At 50.1% G+C, this 16324-nt stretch overlaps 2 protein-coding genes across 2 annotated transcripts; one reads left to right on the forward strand and one right to left on the reverse strand.

The window, feature by feature from the left end:
* Positions 1 to 2143: 2143 nt before the first annotated feature.
* On the reverse strand, positions 2144 to 5393 carry LOC105879940 (serum amyloid A-1 protein). Its single transcript, XM_076002118.1, has 4 exons — positions 5270 to 5393; positions 4754 to 4842; positions 2819 to 2957; positions 2144 to 2417 (listed from the first exon to the last, which is right to left on the reverse strand). Exons 2-4 carry the CDS (start codon positions 4836 to 4838, stop codon positions 2279 to 2281), a joined length of 363 nt encoding a protein of 120 aa, XP_075858233.1. The 5' UTR covers positions 4839 to 4842; positions 5270 to 5393; the 3' UTR covers positions 2144 to 2278.
* Positions 5394 to 12092: 6699 nt separating this feature from the next.
* Positions 12093 to 15251, forward strand: LOC105879968 (serum amyloid A-1 protein-like). The gene is made up of 3 exons (XM_012780638.3): positions 12093 to 12225; positions 14438 to 14576; positions 14978 to 15251. The coding sequence occupies exons 1-3, from the start codon at positions 12141 to 12143 to the stop codon at positions 15114 to 15116; spliced, it is 363 nt and encodes a 120-aa protein (XP_012636092.1). The 5' UTR covers positions 12093 to 12140; the 3' UTR covers positions 15117 to 15251.
* Positions 15252 to 16324: the final 1073 nt, after the last annotated feature.

The following is a 16324-nucleotide window of genomic DNA, read 5'->3' on the forward strand; positions in this document are numbered from 1 at the left end:
TTAAAGTTAAGTTGCAATGTGGAAATCCAAACCCATATCACTGAACTTTTCATATCATCTGTACGCATGAGAAAATTACAACAAAAAAGGAATATCTGTCTTAGTATGATAATAAAAATAATTTTGTCCTCAAAGCTTCCCTAAAAGGGCCTTGTGGGATCCTTAGGGTTCTCTGGAACAGAGTTGAGAACTGTGGCTATAGATTCTTGGTATCTTGCCTTTATCAAGTCAGAAAGGGGCTTCCCTAAAAGGGCCTTGGGGGATCCTTAGGGTTCTCTGGAACAGAGTTGAGAACTGTGGCTATAGATTCTTGGTATCTTGCCTTTATCAAGTCAGAAAGGGGCCCTGATTTTGTTATACGTTTTTCTTTTTCATCAATAGACATTGTCCATTATCAAATAGATTTTCTGCACCTATTAAAATAAATATGTAACTGTTTCCTTTAATTATCAATACAAAGAATTACAAAGATAGATGTTTCTGATGCTAAATTATTCTTGAATCCCTGCCGTAAACCTAAGTTGATCATGATGTGTTGTTATTTTTTATACCCAGCTGAAATCGTTTAGCTTTTCCCTGTGAGCTCTTTCTCCCTGGGGATGTCAACCACTTTGCCAGTAAAGATAATTTTATAATTAATCTTATTCTTTTAGGAATCCTCCTCAATGCCTCTTTCAGAAAAGAGGGCTATGCCAAATATCAATTTCTTTACTACGAGCTCCACGCCCACCCTTCTTTGCTCTGTTTGTGATGCTGGGGCTGGACCCTGTAAACGTTTCTTCTTTGCTAGCTGGTCATGACCTTAATCTTTGCACAGGAGAGACAAGCGAGAATAAAGACATCTTTTCCTGGTCCTGTGTGCTTTGCTTCCTTCCAGCTTCTGCGGTGCTCGTCTCCTGTGCAGGACACCCAGTGGCTCTCACCCAAGAGACTTTCAGTGGCCTTCCAAGGCCGGGGCTATTTCCTGACAATGTCTGTGGCACCTCAGTAGTATTTCCAGGGTGTTCAGCACCACCCCGCTAGACCCAGCGCAGGCTGCTGTAGCAAAGTATTACAGTACACTGGGAGTTGGAACTTCAACATAGGAATTTTGAGAGGACCCAATGTGTCCAGAGCACTGTGGCTTCCACAGCAGGTTTCCCAGGGAGCTCAGCAGGGTCCTACCTCCTGCCTCCATGTGGGCAGCTTCTGAGTAAGTTGAGGAACCCCAGCGGAGTTCCCAGGGTCCCTTTACCTCCGGGGCAGGTCCTTGCTAAGATTCATTAGCACCTCAGTGCCATTCTTCCTTGTCAGTTGTGGCTTGTGGCACCCAGCAAACTCTCTGCCATCCCCTGGGAAATGGACTTTCTAAAAAGATCTAAATCTCAAGCCTGAGGGGGCCCAATCTCAACTTCATAGCTTCTTTTATTCATTTCCCTTAGTAGTTAATCCTGTAACCAGTTAACAGTTCCTTGTATTGAAACTTCCCTTTCACATTATTGACCGCTTTCTGTCTCTTGACCGCACCTAACTGGTGAAAGGGGTCTGCTCTCTTCAGCTCCCTCTTCACTGCCACCACTGCCAAAATTGTGATCTAGTGAAGGCGCAGAAACTGCCAGGAAACACTCATAAAAAGGGTGGCATTACATCTTCATTCAGGCTTGCAATAGGCAATGAAAATAGAATGGAGGGAAACTGCACTAAAGGCATTTTGTAGACAGGACGGACAGAAATTGGTTAATACTTGGATGTGTAGGTGTTGCTGAGTCATGAGGAGAAGATCAAAGTGACAGTTCCTGGGGCAGGATTTCCTGGTCCCATCCTCCCATGTCTGTGTGCCGTGCCCCTAGGCACAGAGACCCCTGAGGAACTGAGACCCTGGGGGCGGACAAGGTAATAGGATGTGGTTGACAGGGAATGAGGGGCCTGCACCTGGAAGGGCCTGGAAATAGCAACAATGTAACCACAGGGACCCGGACAGGGAAGCTGGCCTGATTCAGAGAGGGGCTGGTACAGGTGTACCAGCTGTGTGACTGCTGAGATTATCTTCCCTACACCCAAACTCACAGGAACCAGCTACACCTAAGCATGGGTGTTCATGGATCACCCCTTCATATCAAACAGGCAGTCCTTACTGCAAAGAATAACACACAGTTTCAACACATTCTATCTCTTAAGCATTTATTAGACCCTATTGTGTGCCCTCAACCAGCTTCTGTGCACACAGAACTCAGTAACTCCGTGTCCCTGCCCACAGGGGCCCGCAGCCCAGTCCCTGAGAGCAGAGAGAAGAGGAAGCTCAGTACTTGTCAGGCAGGCCTGCAGGTCTGAAGTGATTGGGGTCCTTGCCACTCCGCCCCCATTCGTTGGCAGCCTGGTCGGCCAATGAGTCCTCCGCTCCGTGGCCCATGAGTTTCTGGATACCCTCTCTGGCATCGCTGTGATGGAGGCAGGCAAGGAGGAGATGGATCACCAAGCTGGTGAGCAAGAGTCCACCCTCACATACTCCCCTTTCCAAGGGCTCTGAGGGGAGCCCAGAAGGTGAAGGAAGGAGGGGCTCAGCCCTTCTCAGCCCAGGCTGGGCACCCTTATGCTGGAGGAGCAGCACCCAGAGGAGAGGGCTGGGAATCACCCATGGCCCTTCCTTGAGCTTTCTGGGGGCAGGTTCACACATCTCACCAGCCATGCTCTGCTCAGCCAGCAGCCCAGGCCCTGGGCATGGATAGGAGAACAGGGTGGGGCTAGGCCCTAAAGGAACCTGCTCAGGGCCAGTCCCTGCTGATCCCCCAGGAAGGCAACCCCTGCCACCCACGCAGGCATTCCCAGGAGCTCAAGATACCTGATCTTTTCTGCAGCCCAGACACCCCCAGGGCCCCTCTGGGCAGCATCATAGTTTCCCCGCGCATGGAAGTATTTATCTGCATTTATGTAATTGGCTTCTCTCATGTCAGAGTAGGCTCTCCACATGTCCCAAGCCCCTGGAAAGGAAAGGAAAAGGCAGAAGGGACACCAGGTGAACACAAAGACTCTGACAACACCTTATAAAGGAATCGAAGAATGAAAAATCTCCTATTGACTTTAAGATTTGAGCCTGAGGCTAGCACCTTTGCATACCTTGGGTTGTGAAGAACATTCCTTAATCCTAGTTGGCTTCCCTAGGTAACTTGAGTCAAGTGACAGCTAGTAGGTGGTCACATGTGTGTTGCATTGCTGTATTCTGCTGACTGACGACTCTGGTGCTATGTGCTACATCTTACTGAGGGCTCCCGGTGATGCGTTTAAAGGAGGGAACTCTTGGAGGAATCATAATAGAACAGGATTCCTCAATGTCCCCACCATGGAAATATACGGCCAGGTAATTCTTTGTTTTCAGAGCTGTTCTGGGAATTATAGGATGTTTACCACCATCCATGTCCTCTACCCACGAGATGCTGGCAGCACATTCCCCAGTGAAACAACTACAAATATCTCCCAATATTGCCAGCTGGGATACCCCATTGCCCCTGGCCAAGAACCACTGTTATAGAATGAAGCTAAACGTGTTAAAGTCCAGGACGTATGAGTGGGAGGTGGTGACATGGAAGACAGTCCGAGAAGGCTGCAGACATAGCGTACTTCTGCCCTGACACATAAGAAAATATTTTCTTAAACTGAATGCACAGAATTGTGAGTTGAGTCCCTCTGACTGTTAGGAGCATAAATGTCCCACACAACTGTCTAAATAAACTGTACTGATGTTGCAGTTGCTTGAGGAAGCCCTAGAGCAGTGGTTCTCAACCTGGGCTGTGCATTTTCTTTCTTTTTCTTCTTATTTCCCCCCACCCCTTTATCACAGGCTTGTTCTATGAATGGCTGCACTTTCTAATCACCTGGAGAGGTATAGAAAATCCCAATACACATGCCAGACCTCAGCCTAATTTCTGCAGAATCCTTGCGGCTTGGGGGTCGCAGGCATGGATAGTATTTAATGCTCTGCAGCTGACTCCAATATGTGGCCAAGATACATAACCACTGAACTCTAGCAGGTGGTGGGCAGACACATCTACCTGGAAGAGCTTTGCCCTCCTGCACAGCTGCCCTCAAACTTCTGCTCTGCCACCTGCTGACTGGCACTAAGTCTCTTGTTGTTCCTGGATCGCCCCCCACCACACCCATGGCTCAGGAGTGTGCGTTGCTGATAAACATCGCAGCAGTGTCTGGAACACGTGTTAGACCCATGAACACACCCGAGAAACACTGAACTAGGGGACAGGAGACCTTCTAGCAAATCTAGAGGACCTGAGCTGGCCACCCTGCACACCCTTAGTGCATCACAGTCCCATAGCAACGCAGAAACTGATAACTCTAGAAGTCTACAAGCAGCCTTCTGAGAGCATCGCTGTGCCATCGGAGAGGTGCAGGGTGGTGTTTCTCTTCAGGAATCCTGTGTGCCTTCTCCCTTCCAGACTCTGTGCAGACTCCAGCCGCCTGGCCCCCGTGAGGCAGGGCGGGATGTGCGCCTGCGCAGTGCGCCACCAGGGGGCAGCAGAGCGCCACGGGGCGCCCCAGAACCTGCCCTGACCTGAGCACAGCATCCACCAGTGACCTGGCGTGAGGACCCCACAGGCAGGTGCCAGGGCTCCCCCGGGCCAGCTGGAGAGCGGCTGATGCGAAAGCCTCGCCCCGCTCTGCCTGTCTGTGGCTTTCTAGCGGTCGCCCACATGCACCGGGCACGTGGACCCCACTCAGGGGTGAATCCCACGGCCGTGGACGCGGCCTCCTCCAGCAGCCTCACCTCCAGCAGCCTCGCCGAGGAATGAAAACCAGCCTCTGACTCCCAGGACCAAGGAAAAGAAAACCAGGCCCGTGAGAAGCTTCATGGTGCTGAAAAGAGAGGAGAGGGCCAGTCAGTCACCGTCCACACTGGCACGACTCCCTTTGGGATTTGTGTTCTGAAGGAAGCCTGGTTGTTTAATGAAGTTCATCGCTTCTCATTAGAATCTTAGCTGCTGGTAAGAAGCCTTGCAGGGGGACCCCACTCAGAGCCACAAGTCAGACCTGAGCCCGGACTGTGTAAGAGGATCCCAGGTGGTCCAGTTGGAGGAAGAGGAGTTAGGACAGGACGGCCCCTCCCTGAAGGAGCCTGTAGTCCACCAAGGATAATGGCCTTGTGTTCCCTCCGCCCAGCACAGAACTCACACGGGATACATGCAAAACACGATACGTATTTTTAAAAGGAAATGACAAACTTGTTGGGAAAGAGAAAATAGAGTAAGTTTTTTAAAAAAATCACTCTGAAGTCCTTGCTCACCTGATTTCTGGTGAAGCACAGCAACTGATCCCTGCCTGCCATGGAGCTGGAGCTGCTTTTTATACTGAGCCTTCCCTCCTGGGGTCATGTGAGGGAAGAAAAGGTTGTGGGGACAGTCCATGCAGGTGATTTCTCCAACAAAAGTCTGTCAGGACACTTCCCGGATGCCAATGCTTTCTTCATGCACAGGTCATTTCCCCCCATTGTGCAACCTGAGGAAAAGGGATGGGTTTGCTCTGGCAGCAGTGGGGTGGGGGGGATGGGTCTGATCCTCAGAGTTGGAGGAGGGGAGGCTGCAGAGAAGGGGATAGGGACCCCATGATGGTGGCACCAGGGGTGCTGGGAGGTGTGGAGTGGAGGGCAGCTCTTCCACTTTACCGGTAATGACTGGTAAAGCGTATCCTCAGGATAAGCCCTGCTGGATGGCTTAGCCAATGAGGCAATGTCTTTTCTAAGTTGGCTCCTGGTTTGGGGGTAATGCCACGCAGGGGGCTTCCTCCCTCTCCCACCCAATCCTGGAGACCCACATTTGGACAGTGAGAGTGCCCTGGGATAAATTGGCAGCCCATTAGGGGAGCGCCAGACTGCCATCAGGGGAAGGAGGGGAGAGCTCTTGCTGTATTGTCTGGGTGGGGCTCACTGTCTGCCAGAAACATCAGCAGTGTCAACCCAGCTCTGCAGGGGCTGGTGCAGGAGCACAGGGCTGAGAGAGGCTCAGTAGCAGAGCTCAGCAGGGCTGTGGCCAGGACGTGCACAGAGACTGTTGCACATGGCAGCTCCTCTGCTTTCTTCCTCTGCAGTCCGTCTTCACACCCTGAGGCCTAGACATTTGCAAGAACCCAACAAAATCTTTTGGAAAGCGGTAGGGCTAGGCAGGAGGTAAAGGAGGGCCTAGTGTCCTGGAAGCAGCCAATTGGACTCCAGTGAAGACAGTGGTTGGTAGATTCTGTTCTGGAGCCCACACTGCAACACAGCCCCCTCATCCCCATATATCCCACCACCTTAAACCCCTTGGAGATGGCTCCTCCCAGTATAAGACTGGTCTACACACCCATTCACACACATGCTAGGCAGGGTGGTGACATCCCCAGGGAGAAAGAGCTCACAGGGAAAAGCTAAGTGATTCTGGTTCGGTGTAAAAAATAGCAACACATCATGATTGACTAAGGTTTATGGCAGGGATTCAAGAATAGTTTAGCATCAGAAACATCTATCTTTGTAATTCTTTGTGTTGGTAATTAAAGGAAACAGTTTCATATTTATTTTAATAGATACAGAAAATCCATTTCATAATGGACAACGTCTGTTGATGAAAAAGAAAAAGGCCCATACCTCTGATGAAGAGAGAACCCCCTCCTCCTAGCTTGAGCTTCCAAGTTATGTCTTCTAGGCAGCAGGGGCTTTGTAAGAAGGGACACACACCAACCAGAATTAGGAGTCCCTTCCTTAATCAATCAGTTGGTCCCTGTATATTCCTGATGATTAGGCTGCTAAGTAGAAGAAACAGGAGGGAGGTCTTTTCTCCTGTCCTCCCCATGGCAGTAATTGCCAACCTGCTGCCTGGAGGGCAGGAAGCAAAGTGGCAGGTGACCTTTGACAGCTGAGCCATTTCTGATTTTACTTCTTTTAATGAGACAGGATGGGAATGAGCAATAAGGTCAGTACCTGGGGATTATTGTTCTATGGGGAAGACAACAATCAGGATGGCTAGTGACACTTTCCCTTCTCTTTGCTTCCATTATATGTTCTGTACACATAGTCCTTCCCAGTTAACTTATTGGAATCTTATCAGTTTATCATCACATACACATGAGCTTTCTCGCTTGACATATATAATCATTCTCCCCTGAATTACAAGTCCCAATTTGATGGAGGCATAGCTTGGAGCTGGTCATCCCCTGTGTCCTCCCATGTTATGCTCAATATGCAGTGCAGTGACAGCTGCATAGAAGGCGCTCAGTGAACAGCTGTTGAATAACTGAATGAACATGTCATTGCAGGAAAATCTGAAAACCCAGAATAACATGACTATCTCCCACTACCTGGAAACACAGGTACCATTTGGTGGACAGCGTCCTCCATATGTTTCACTGGGGGAACATATCTTTGTGCAAAAATGGAATCATATTCTATTCCACTCTTTCCCTTAAGACATTACTTCCAGCGCATTAAATGTTCTTCACCACATCAGTACATGACAGAGTCGAAGTCGTACGAGGTCTCTCTGTGATGGGAACTGCATGTCACAACCCCTACTGGGAAGGTGTTCTGGTGTTTTGTAATGAGACTTTCTGTTAGAGATTGGCAATGCAAAATGGACGGGGACGAAGTCCAGGTTTCTGGTCCCAGTTGCTGAAACTGCTGTGACTGATGGCGTTCTCCCAAACCAAACCTTCCAGCCTGGAATTACCATAAACCACCTTCATCTTTTTACGGGGTGTGCAAGTTCCCAGAAAAGAGCATTTGTTACACGACAGAGGCAAGGAGCTGGGGTAGAAAGGGCGCTGGCTGAGGTGTTGTGGGTGTCGTGGGGTTTGCTCCTTGAATGAGCCATTGAAGGCTCTTGAATGAGTCCCTGCAGCTTCTCCATTAGAAAGGTATTCGGAGATGGATTTCTTCTGAATGATTAAAAGAGTGTACACCACTAGGGGATGTGGTGTACATGTGAGAAAAATAAATAGGCTGTGACCTTGTAAAATATGAATTCATAGGTAAACAGATCTCCCCTTTCCTAGGGAGAAAACCTGGATCTCCTTCCAGTAATTAGAAATCTCACAAAGCAGAAGACTGTTGCCTGCAAGTTTGAATGCCGTGACTCAGCTTTAAAAACTAGCTCCTTTATAAATTTCTGGTATTAAGCACGAGTACGGAGTATGCCTCACTGCCGTTCATTGACGACTCTCTCTCTCCTTTCTGCCTCTATTGTCCCTCTGTCCTCTAGATAACGTCTGTGAATAGCAGACCCCAGCATGGTTGTGAGAGGGTCAGAAAGGCATCCCCACTGTTTCATCTGGCAGTACCCTTGGGCTTTGGGGCTCAGTTCTATGGGCCCATCAGCATCACACTCAGCCCAAAACAATAAACAATCCCAACCTGCTGGCCTTAAACCCTGTGCTCCACCACGGTTTCCTTACCCCTCTCCTGTCCCTGCTTTCACTGCACAGAAACTCATTTCCCTGTGAGTCAGGCTCAGTCCTCCCACACTCTACCTGCCCCTCCTCTACCGACTTCCAATGAACTGTGGGCAAGAAGGTTCTGTGGGGAGGATCCCCCTTATCTTTGCCTATTTGCTTCCCCTGTAACAAAAACCCAAAGCCTGCCCTTGTTGTGTTAATTCCACAGAATCCCCATCCTCCCCTGTAGGCTGTGCGGGCTGTGCCTCCTGCATAGCCGAAGGGGACAGAGGGGTCCACATCCACTCTGCTGCCACTGCCATTTCCTCCTTCCTCACCTCCAATTCTTTGTGGCTTATCCTCTCTGAAATCACTGCCAAATTCTTTACCACTCTCTCTCCAGTTTTACCAATGTTATCTGCACAAGTGATTTCTGAAAGAGAGGGATTTTCAAGCACACATTCCTAAAGACCACCCCAAACTTGCTATACCAGGACCTCCAAGATTCTGGCCCAGGAATCTGCATTGTTCCAACACCCACCAGATGCTGCTGACGTAGACAATCTGGTTAGTAATGTTTGGGCACAACGCATCTCTCTATTGTATTTGTAGACAGAACTTTCTAATCCTCTCCCAACTTCCTGGAAAATTTCCACAGCTCATTCAGGCTTTTGATCTGACAGGTTCACTGCCAATACTCTCAGTGACAATAACTACATTGTTGAACCTTCCAGCATCCTGGAATCCCAGATAATGCCCACCTCAAACCACTGATATGCTAATATCTGGCAAAAGAATGTTCCAGAGGACAAGAATAGCTAATCCAAGTCCCCTATCACGAGTTGTACCCAGGGGCTTTGAAGAACAGAGGACACTCTTGTGGCTGGAGCAGAATGAGCAAGAGGGGAGAAGCAGGAAAGGAGGTGTGAGTGGAAGGGGGAGGGGCCGTTTGGGGAGAGGTTGAAGCCCTGATTAGGGCTTTGATCTGGAATAAGGAAGACTGGGCTCCTCTGGAGGGTTTTGAGCAGAGACGGACAGCAGTTGTCTTGTGTTTTAACAGTATAGTTGAGAAGAAACTAGTTGGGGGTAAAGGGGGAAACATGGAGGCCATTTGGGAAGTCTTAATGATCCAGATGCTGATGCATTATTATTGTAACAGGATGGAAGCAGTAGAGTGGTGATAGATGTGTGCTTTCTGGATACATTTTCTGACAGTAAATTCAACCATTCCAAGTAGGCTGGGATTTTATTGGATATTAACAATGTCCATGTTTGGCTCTAAATGACTACGACACATCATCATTTCACAGCTTGTCCAGTCTTCTTAACCCCCAACCTATAAATCTGTGCAGAATACTTCTGTTCTTCCTTCATTCATGCATTGCTTCACTGAATCAATACAAATTACTGAGCAGCTGTTATAGGTCAGTGTGTGTTAGGTGTTAAAGACACAATAGATTACTTGTCAATCATCCAGACAAGGATCCTACCCCTGGGTTTTGTGCACTCTGGGGTGAAACTCAGAAATGCAAGCAGGCAGAGAGTGATGAGTCCTATGACAGGTAAAGGACAGGTGCTTCTGGTTTCCCTCGGGTTCTCTATCCTTCCTGTCAAAATGCATCTTCCTTGTTCTCTCTTCTTTTCTTTCTTTCTCAGAGAAAGGCCTGCTCCTGCTACACTCTGGGCAGCCCTGTCACCAGGGGTCCTGTGGGCCTTGGCCATTGAACTACATGTTATGCCCTGTATTTGCCCTTCAGTCACTCTGTCTTGCTTAACTTTCTCCCTGTACCTTATAACCCTCCTGCATTTTGTTTCTGTTGTTGTTTTGTTTGTTTGTTTGTTTGTTTGTTCAGAGATGAGAATCTGCTTTGTCACCCAGGCTGGAGTACGGTGGGGTGATCATAGCTCACTGTAACCTTGAACTCCTGGGCTCAAGCAATCCTCCCACCTCCTTCACATTAAATGAATCCTCCTTTTGACCTTTGCATGTGTTCATTCATTCAGTACTTCAACAGCTATTGATTGAGCAGTGACACTCAATTCCCCACTTAGTACAAGTCTTTACCTGGGCAGCTGAATGTGGTCAGAGAAAAAATTCACAGCTATAGTGAGTAGCCTTACCTTAAATTCATGATCATTAACTGTGAGCTGCCTTGTACTTTGTTACCTTTCTATCTTTCTCATGCTCATTCACTCTCCCAGTCTCCTAGATGAATATTTACTTGTTGCCTGAAATTTCCAACACTTCCTACTTCATATTTGTCTCAGTTGATGATTTTACTTTCCATTTCACTGGAAAATAGAAGCAATGGAAGTGAATTTGCAAGTACAGATGGACTGCAGAGGAAGAAAGCAGAGGAGCTGCCATGTGCAACAGTCTCTGTGCACGTCCTGGCCACAGCCCTGCTGAGCTCTGCTACTGAGCCTCTCTCAGCCCTGTGCTCCTGCACCAGCCCCTGCAGAGCTGGGCTGACTCTGCTGATGTTTCTGGCAGACAGTGAGCCCTCCCCAGTGTAATGCAGCAAGAGCTCTCCCCTCCTTCCCCTGATGGCAGCCTGGGGCTTCCCTAATGGGCTGCCAATTTATCCCACAGCACTCTCACTGTCCAAATGCGGCTCTCCAGGATTGGGTGGTAGGAGGAGGATCCCCCTCCTTGCCTTGTCCCCAACCCAGGAGCTTCTTGGAAAAGACATTGCCTATTTGGCTAAGCCAGCTGAGCAGGGTTTTCCTGTGCCCTGGAGCTGAGAGTTTAGGATAACCAGACAGACTGTTGGAGGGACCTTTCAGGGCACCCATGAGAGGTGGCGGGGCTGGCCTGTCAGTTGAGAAGCTCAAAGGCTTTAGATATGAACTCAAAGGGACTTAATGACTGAGGCATCCACAGTCTGGCCGAGCAGAGTGCATCCTGAGGAAGTGCCCCGTAAAGCAGGTGCGTAGAAGAGCTGCCCTACCCTCCACACCTTCCAGCAGCACTGGTGCCACCCTCATGGGGTCCCTACTCCACTGCCTGGAGCCTGGGCTCCGTCAGCTCCGAGGGGCAGACCCATCCTCCCACCCCACGGCTGCCAGGGCAGAGCAAACCCATCCTGTATCCTCAGGTTGCACAACTGGAGAAAATGACCTGTTGCATGAAGAAAACACTGGTGTCCAGGAAGTGTCCTTTCAGAGTTTTGTAGAGGAAATCACCTGCAAGGACTGTCCCCAGGCACCTTTCTTCCTTCACATGACCCCAGGAGGGAAGGCTCAGTATGAAAAGCAGCCCCGCTTCCTGGCAGGCAGGGACCAGCAGCTCTGCTCCACCAGAAATCAGGAGAGCAAGGACTCCAGAATGATTTTTTAGAAAATTTACTTCGTTTTCTCTTTCCAAGCAAGCCTGTCCTTCTCTTTTAAAAATACGTATTGTGTTTTGCATGTATCCCGTGTGAGTTCTGTGCTGGGCGGAGGGAACACATCACCATTCTCCTTGGTGGACCATAGGCTCCTTCAGGGAGGGGCTGTCCTGTCCTAACTCTCCCTTCCTCCACCTGCACCCCTGGGATCCTCTTACACAGTCAGGGCTCAGGGCTGAGGGGTCCACACCTGAGGACTTGTGGCTCTGAGTGGGGTCCCCCTGCAAGGCATCTTACGAACAGCTAAGATTCTAATGAGAAGCGATGAACTTCATTAAACAACCAGGCTCCTTTGGGAATACAAATCCCAAAGAGGGTCGTGCCAGTGTGGACGGTGGCTGACTGGCCCTCTCCTCTCTTTTCAGCACCATGAAGCTTCTCACGGGCCTGGTTTTCTTTTCCTTGGTCCTGGGAGTCAGAGGCTGGTTTTCATTCCTCGGCGAGGCTGCTGGAGGTGAGGCTGCTGGAGGAGGCCGCGTCCACGGCCGTGGGATTCACCCCTGAGTGGGGTCCACGTGCCCGGTGCATGTGGGCGACCGCTAGAAAGCCACAGAGAGGCAGAGCGGGGCGAGGCTTTCGCATCAGCCGCTCTCCAGCTGGCCCGGGGGAGCCCTGGCACCTGCCTGTGGGGTCCTCACGCCAGGTCACTGGTGGATGCTGTGCTCAGGTCAGGGCAGGTTCTGGGGCGCCCCGTGGCGCTCTGCTGCCCCCCGGTGGCGCACTGCGCAGGCGCACATCCCGCCCTGCCTCACGGGGGCCAGGCGGCTGGAGTCTGCACAGAGTCTGGAAGGGAGAAGGCACACAGGATTGCTGAAGAGAAACACCACCCTGGACCTCTCCGATGGCACAGCGATGCTCTCAGAAGGCTGCTTGTAGACTTCTAGAGTTATCAGTTTCTGCGTTGCTACGGGACTGTGATGCACTAAGGGTGTGCAGGGTGGCCAGCTCAGGTCCTCTAGATTTGCTAGAAGGTCTCCTGTCCCCTAGTTCAGTGTTCTCGGGCTGTGTTCATGGGTCTAACACGTGTTCCAGACACTGCTGCGATGTTTATCAGTAACGCACACTCCTGAGCCCTGGGTGTGGTGGGGGGCGATCCAGGAACAACAAGAGACTTAGTGCCAGTCAGCAGGTGGCAGAGCAGAAGTTTGAGGGCAGCTGTGCAGGAGGGCAAAGCTCTTCCAGGTAGATGTGTCTGCCCACCACCTGCTAGAGCTCTGTGGTTATGTATCTTGGCCACACGTTGGAGTCACCTGCAGAGCATTAAAAACTACCCATGGCTGCGACCCCTGAGTCCCATGGACTCCATAGAAATTAGGCTGGGGTCTGGCATGTGTATTGGGACTTTCCATACCTCTCCAGGAGATTAGAAAGTGCAGCCATTCATAGAACAAGTCTGTGATAAAGAGAAAAGAGAAGAAGAAAGAAGGAGGGAGAAGAAGGGGAGAGCAGGAGGGGGGTGGAGGAGGGGGAGGAGAGGGGAGAAGGAGGGAGGAGGAGGGGAGAAGGAGAAGGGGGGAGGAGAAGGAGGAGGAGGAAAAGGAGGAGGAGGAGGAGGAGGAGGAGGAGCAGAAGAAGAAGAAGAAGAAGAAGAAGAAGAAGAAGAAGGAGGAGGAGGAGGAGGAGGAGGAGGAGGAGGAGGAGGAGGAGGAGGAGAAGGAGGAGAAGGAGGAGAAGAAGGAGAAGAAGGAGAAGAAGGAGAAGAAGGAGAAGAAGGAGAAGAAGGAGAAGAAGGAGAAGAAGAAGAAGAGGAGAAGAAGAGAAGAAGGAGAAGGAGAAGGAGAAGGAGAAGAAGAAGAAGAAGAAGAAGAAGAAGAAGAAGAAGAAGAAGAAGAAGAAAGCACAGCCAAGCTGAGAACCACTGCTCTTGGGCTTCCTCAAGCAACTGTAACATCAGTACAGTTTATTTAGACAGTTGTAAGGGATTTTTATGCCCCTAAGAGTCAGAGGGACTCAACTTACAATTATATGCAATTTGTAAGAACATATTTTTTAGGTGTCAGGACAGAATTATGCTATGTCTGCAACCTTCTCAGACTCTGTCTTTTGTGTTCTCACCTCACGTATGTATGTTCCTGGATCTTACCACATGTAGCTTCATTCTATAACAGTGGTTCTATTCTATAACAGTGGCCAAGGGCAATGGGGTGGCCCAGGGGACAGTTGGCAATATTGGGAAATATCTGTGGTTGTTTCACTGGGGAATGTGCTGCCAGCATCCAGTGGGTATAGGATGTGGATGGTGGTAAACATCCGAAAATGCCCAGGATAGCCCTGAAAACAAAGAATTACCTAGGCTGATATTTCCATAGTGGGAACATTGAGGAATCCTGTTCTGTTTTGATTCCTCTGAAAGTTCCCTCCTTCAAACACATCACTGGGAACCTTTAGTAAGATGTAGCACATGGCACCACAGCAGTCAGACAGCAAAATACAATAGAACACACATGTACCCACTTACATAGCTCTCACTTGCTCACTCAAGTTACCTGAGAAGACAACCAGGATTAAAGAATATTCTTCCCAACCCATGGTGTCCAAGGGTGCTAGGATCACAGACTCAAATCTTGAAGTTGGCAGAAGATTTCTCATTTCAATTCCTTTATAAAGTGTCATCAGAGTCTTTGGGTTCACCTGGTGTCCTTTCTGCCTTTTCCTTTCCTTTCCAGGGGCTTGGGACATGTGGAGAGCCTACTCTGACATGAGAGAAGCCAATTACATAAATGCAGATAAATACTTCCATGCGCGGGGGAACTATGATGCTGCCCAGAGGGGCCCTGGGGGTGTCTGGGCTGCAGAAAAGATCAGGTATCTTGAGCTCCTGGGAATGCCGGCAAGGATGCCAGGGGTTGCCTGCCTGGGGAATCAGCAGGGACTGGCCCTGAGCAGGTTCCTTTAGGGCCTGGCCCCACCCTGTTCTCCTATCCATGCCCAGGGCCTGGGCTGCTGACTGAGCAGAGCATGGCTGGTGAGATGTGTGAACCTGCCCCCAGAAAGCTCAAGGAAGGGCCATGGGTGATTCCCAGCCCTCTCCTCTGGGTGCTGCTCCTCCAGCATAAGGGTGCCCAGCCTGGGCTGAGAAGGGCTGAGCCCCTCCTTCCTTCACCTTCTGGGTTCCCCTCAGAGCCCTTGGAAAGGGGAGTATGTGAGGGTGGACTCTTGCTCACCAGCTTGGTGATCCATCTCCTCCTTGCCTGCCTCCATCACAGCGATGCCAGAGAGGGTATCCAGAAACTCATGGGCCACGGAGCGGAGGACTCATTGGCCGACCAGGCTGCCAACGAATGGGGGCGGAGTGGCAAGGGCCCCAATTTCTTCAGACCTGCAGGCCTGCCTGACAAGTACTGAGCTTCCTCTTCTCTCTGCTCTCAGGGACTGGGCTGCGGGCCCCTGTGGGCAGGGACATGGAGTTACTGAGTTCTGTGTGCACAGAAACTGGTCGAGGGCACACAATAGGGTCTAATAAATGCTTAAGAGACTCAATTTTTTAAAACTGCGCTCTCCTTTGTGGTAAGAAGTGTCTGCTTGGTATGAGGGGTGACCAATGAACAACCACATGAGAGTGGAATCTGGGCCTGAGTGCTGGGTGTGGGGAGACAACCACTCTGGTCATACAGGGTGTCTCAAAACTGGGACAACTTCATGATGAGTTCAGTGGGCTCCCATGGCAATCCCAGGGAGTTTGGCAGCACCCTACCTGTTTCCCCTTGGGCAACTTCCCAGGGAGTTTGCAGGCAGCCCAGCTGCAGTCCCAGTGACCTCGACTGTACCCCTGTAATGCTCTATCGGTGCCTCAATGGGGGGTTTCTTGCTTGTCAGCTTTTGCTTGTGGCACCCAGGAACCTTTTTCTGCCACCAATGGACTGCAGCCACACACCCTCCAACAAGATCTAAATGCCAGCCTTGTTACAGGTCCTTTCCCAAATTTATTTCTTCCTGTCTGTCTTCTTTATCCCTTAGTCACTAATTTCCTGGTACTAGTTAATAATTCTTTTTTTTTTTTTTTTTTTTTTTTTTCTGAGACAGAGTCTCGCTTTGTTGCCTAGGCTAAGTGAGTGCCGTGGCATCAGCTTAGCTCACAGCAACCTCAGACTCTTGGGCTCAAGCAATCCTGCTGTCTCAGCTTCCCGAGTAGCTGGGACTACAGGCATGCGCCACCATGCCCGGCTAACTTTTTCTATATATATATTAGTTGTCCTATTAATTTCTTTCTATTTATAGTAGAGACGGTGTCTCGCTCTTGCTCAGGCTGGTTTTGAACTCCTGACCTTGAGCGATCCACCCACCTCGGCCTCCCAGAGAGCTAGGATTACAGGCGTGAGCCACCGTGCCCAGCCTCGTTAATAATTCTTTATGTCAATAATTCTTCACGTAAACCCTCTTCTATCTGCAGCAACACGTCACGTGTCTCACTCCTCTCACCCGCCCACTTCTTCACCAGCCAGTCATGCTGAGGCCTCTCTAGTTGTCGCTACTGTCCCCAGCCTCCTTGTGTCCGGATCTCTTCTCTGCCCAATCAGCGGTGTCTGTCTCCCTTCTCTGCCTCTGGGCCTTGT

Source organism: Microcebus murinus, chromosome 4 (genome assembly GCF_040939455.1).
Source record: "Microcebus murinus isolate Inina chromosome 4, M.murinus_Inina_mat1.0, whole genome shotgun sequence".
Taxonomy (NCBI): domain Eukaryota; kingdom Metazoa; phylum Chordata; class Mammalia; order Primates; family Cheirogaleidae; genus Microcebus; species Microcebus murinus.

Excerpts from the sequence above, each read along its gene's own strand:
- LOC105879940 (XM_076002118.1), bottom strand. The coding sequence starts at position 4,838 with ATGAAGCTTCTCACGGGCCTGGTTTTCTTTTCCTTGGTCCTGGGAGTC. Across the intron at positions 2,958-4,753 it reads CCTCGGCGAGGCTGCTGGAG|GGGCTTGGGACATGTGGAGA; the intron begins GTGAGGCTGCTG and ends TTTCCTTTCCAG. Across the intron at positions 2,418-2,818 it reads TGGGCTGCAGAAAAGATCAG|CGATGCCAGAGAGGGTATCC; the intron begins GTATCTTGAGCT and ends CCTCCATCACAG.
- LOC105879968 (XM_012780638.3), top strand. The coding sequence starts at position 12,141 with ATGAAGCTTCTCACGGGCCTGGTTTTCTTTTCCTTGGTCCTGGGAGTC. Across the intron at positions 12,226-14,437 it reads CCTCGGCGAGGCTGCTGGAG|GGGCTTGGGACATGTGGAGA; the intron begins GTGAGGCTGCTG and ends TTTCCTTTCCAG. Across the intron at positions 14,577-14,977 it reads TGGGCTGCAGAAAAGATCAG|CGATGCCAGAGAGGGTATCC; the intron begins GTATCTTGAGCT and ends CCTCCATCACAG.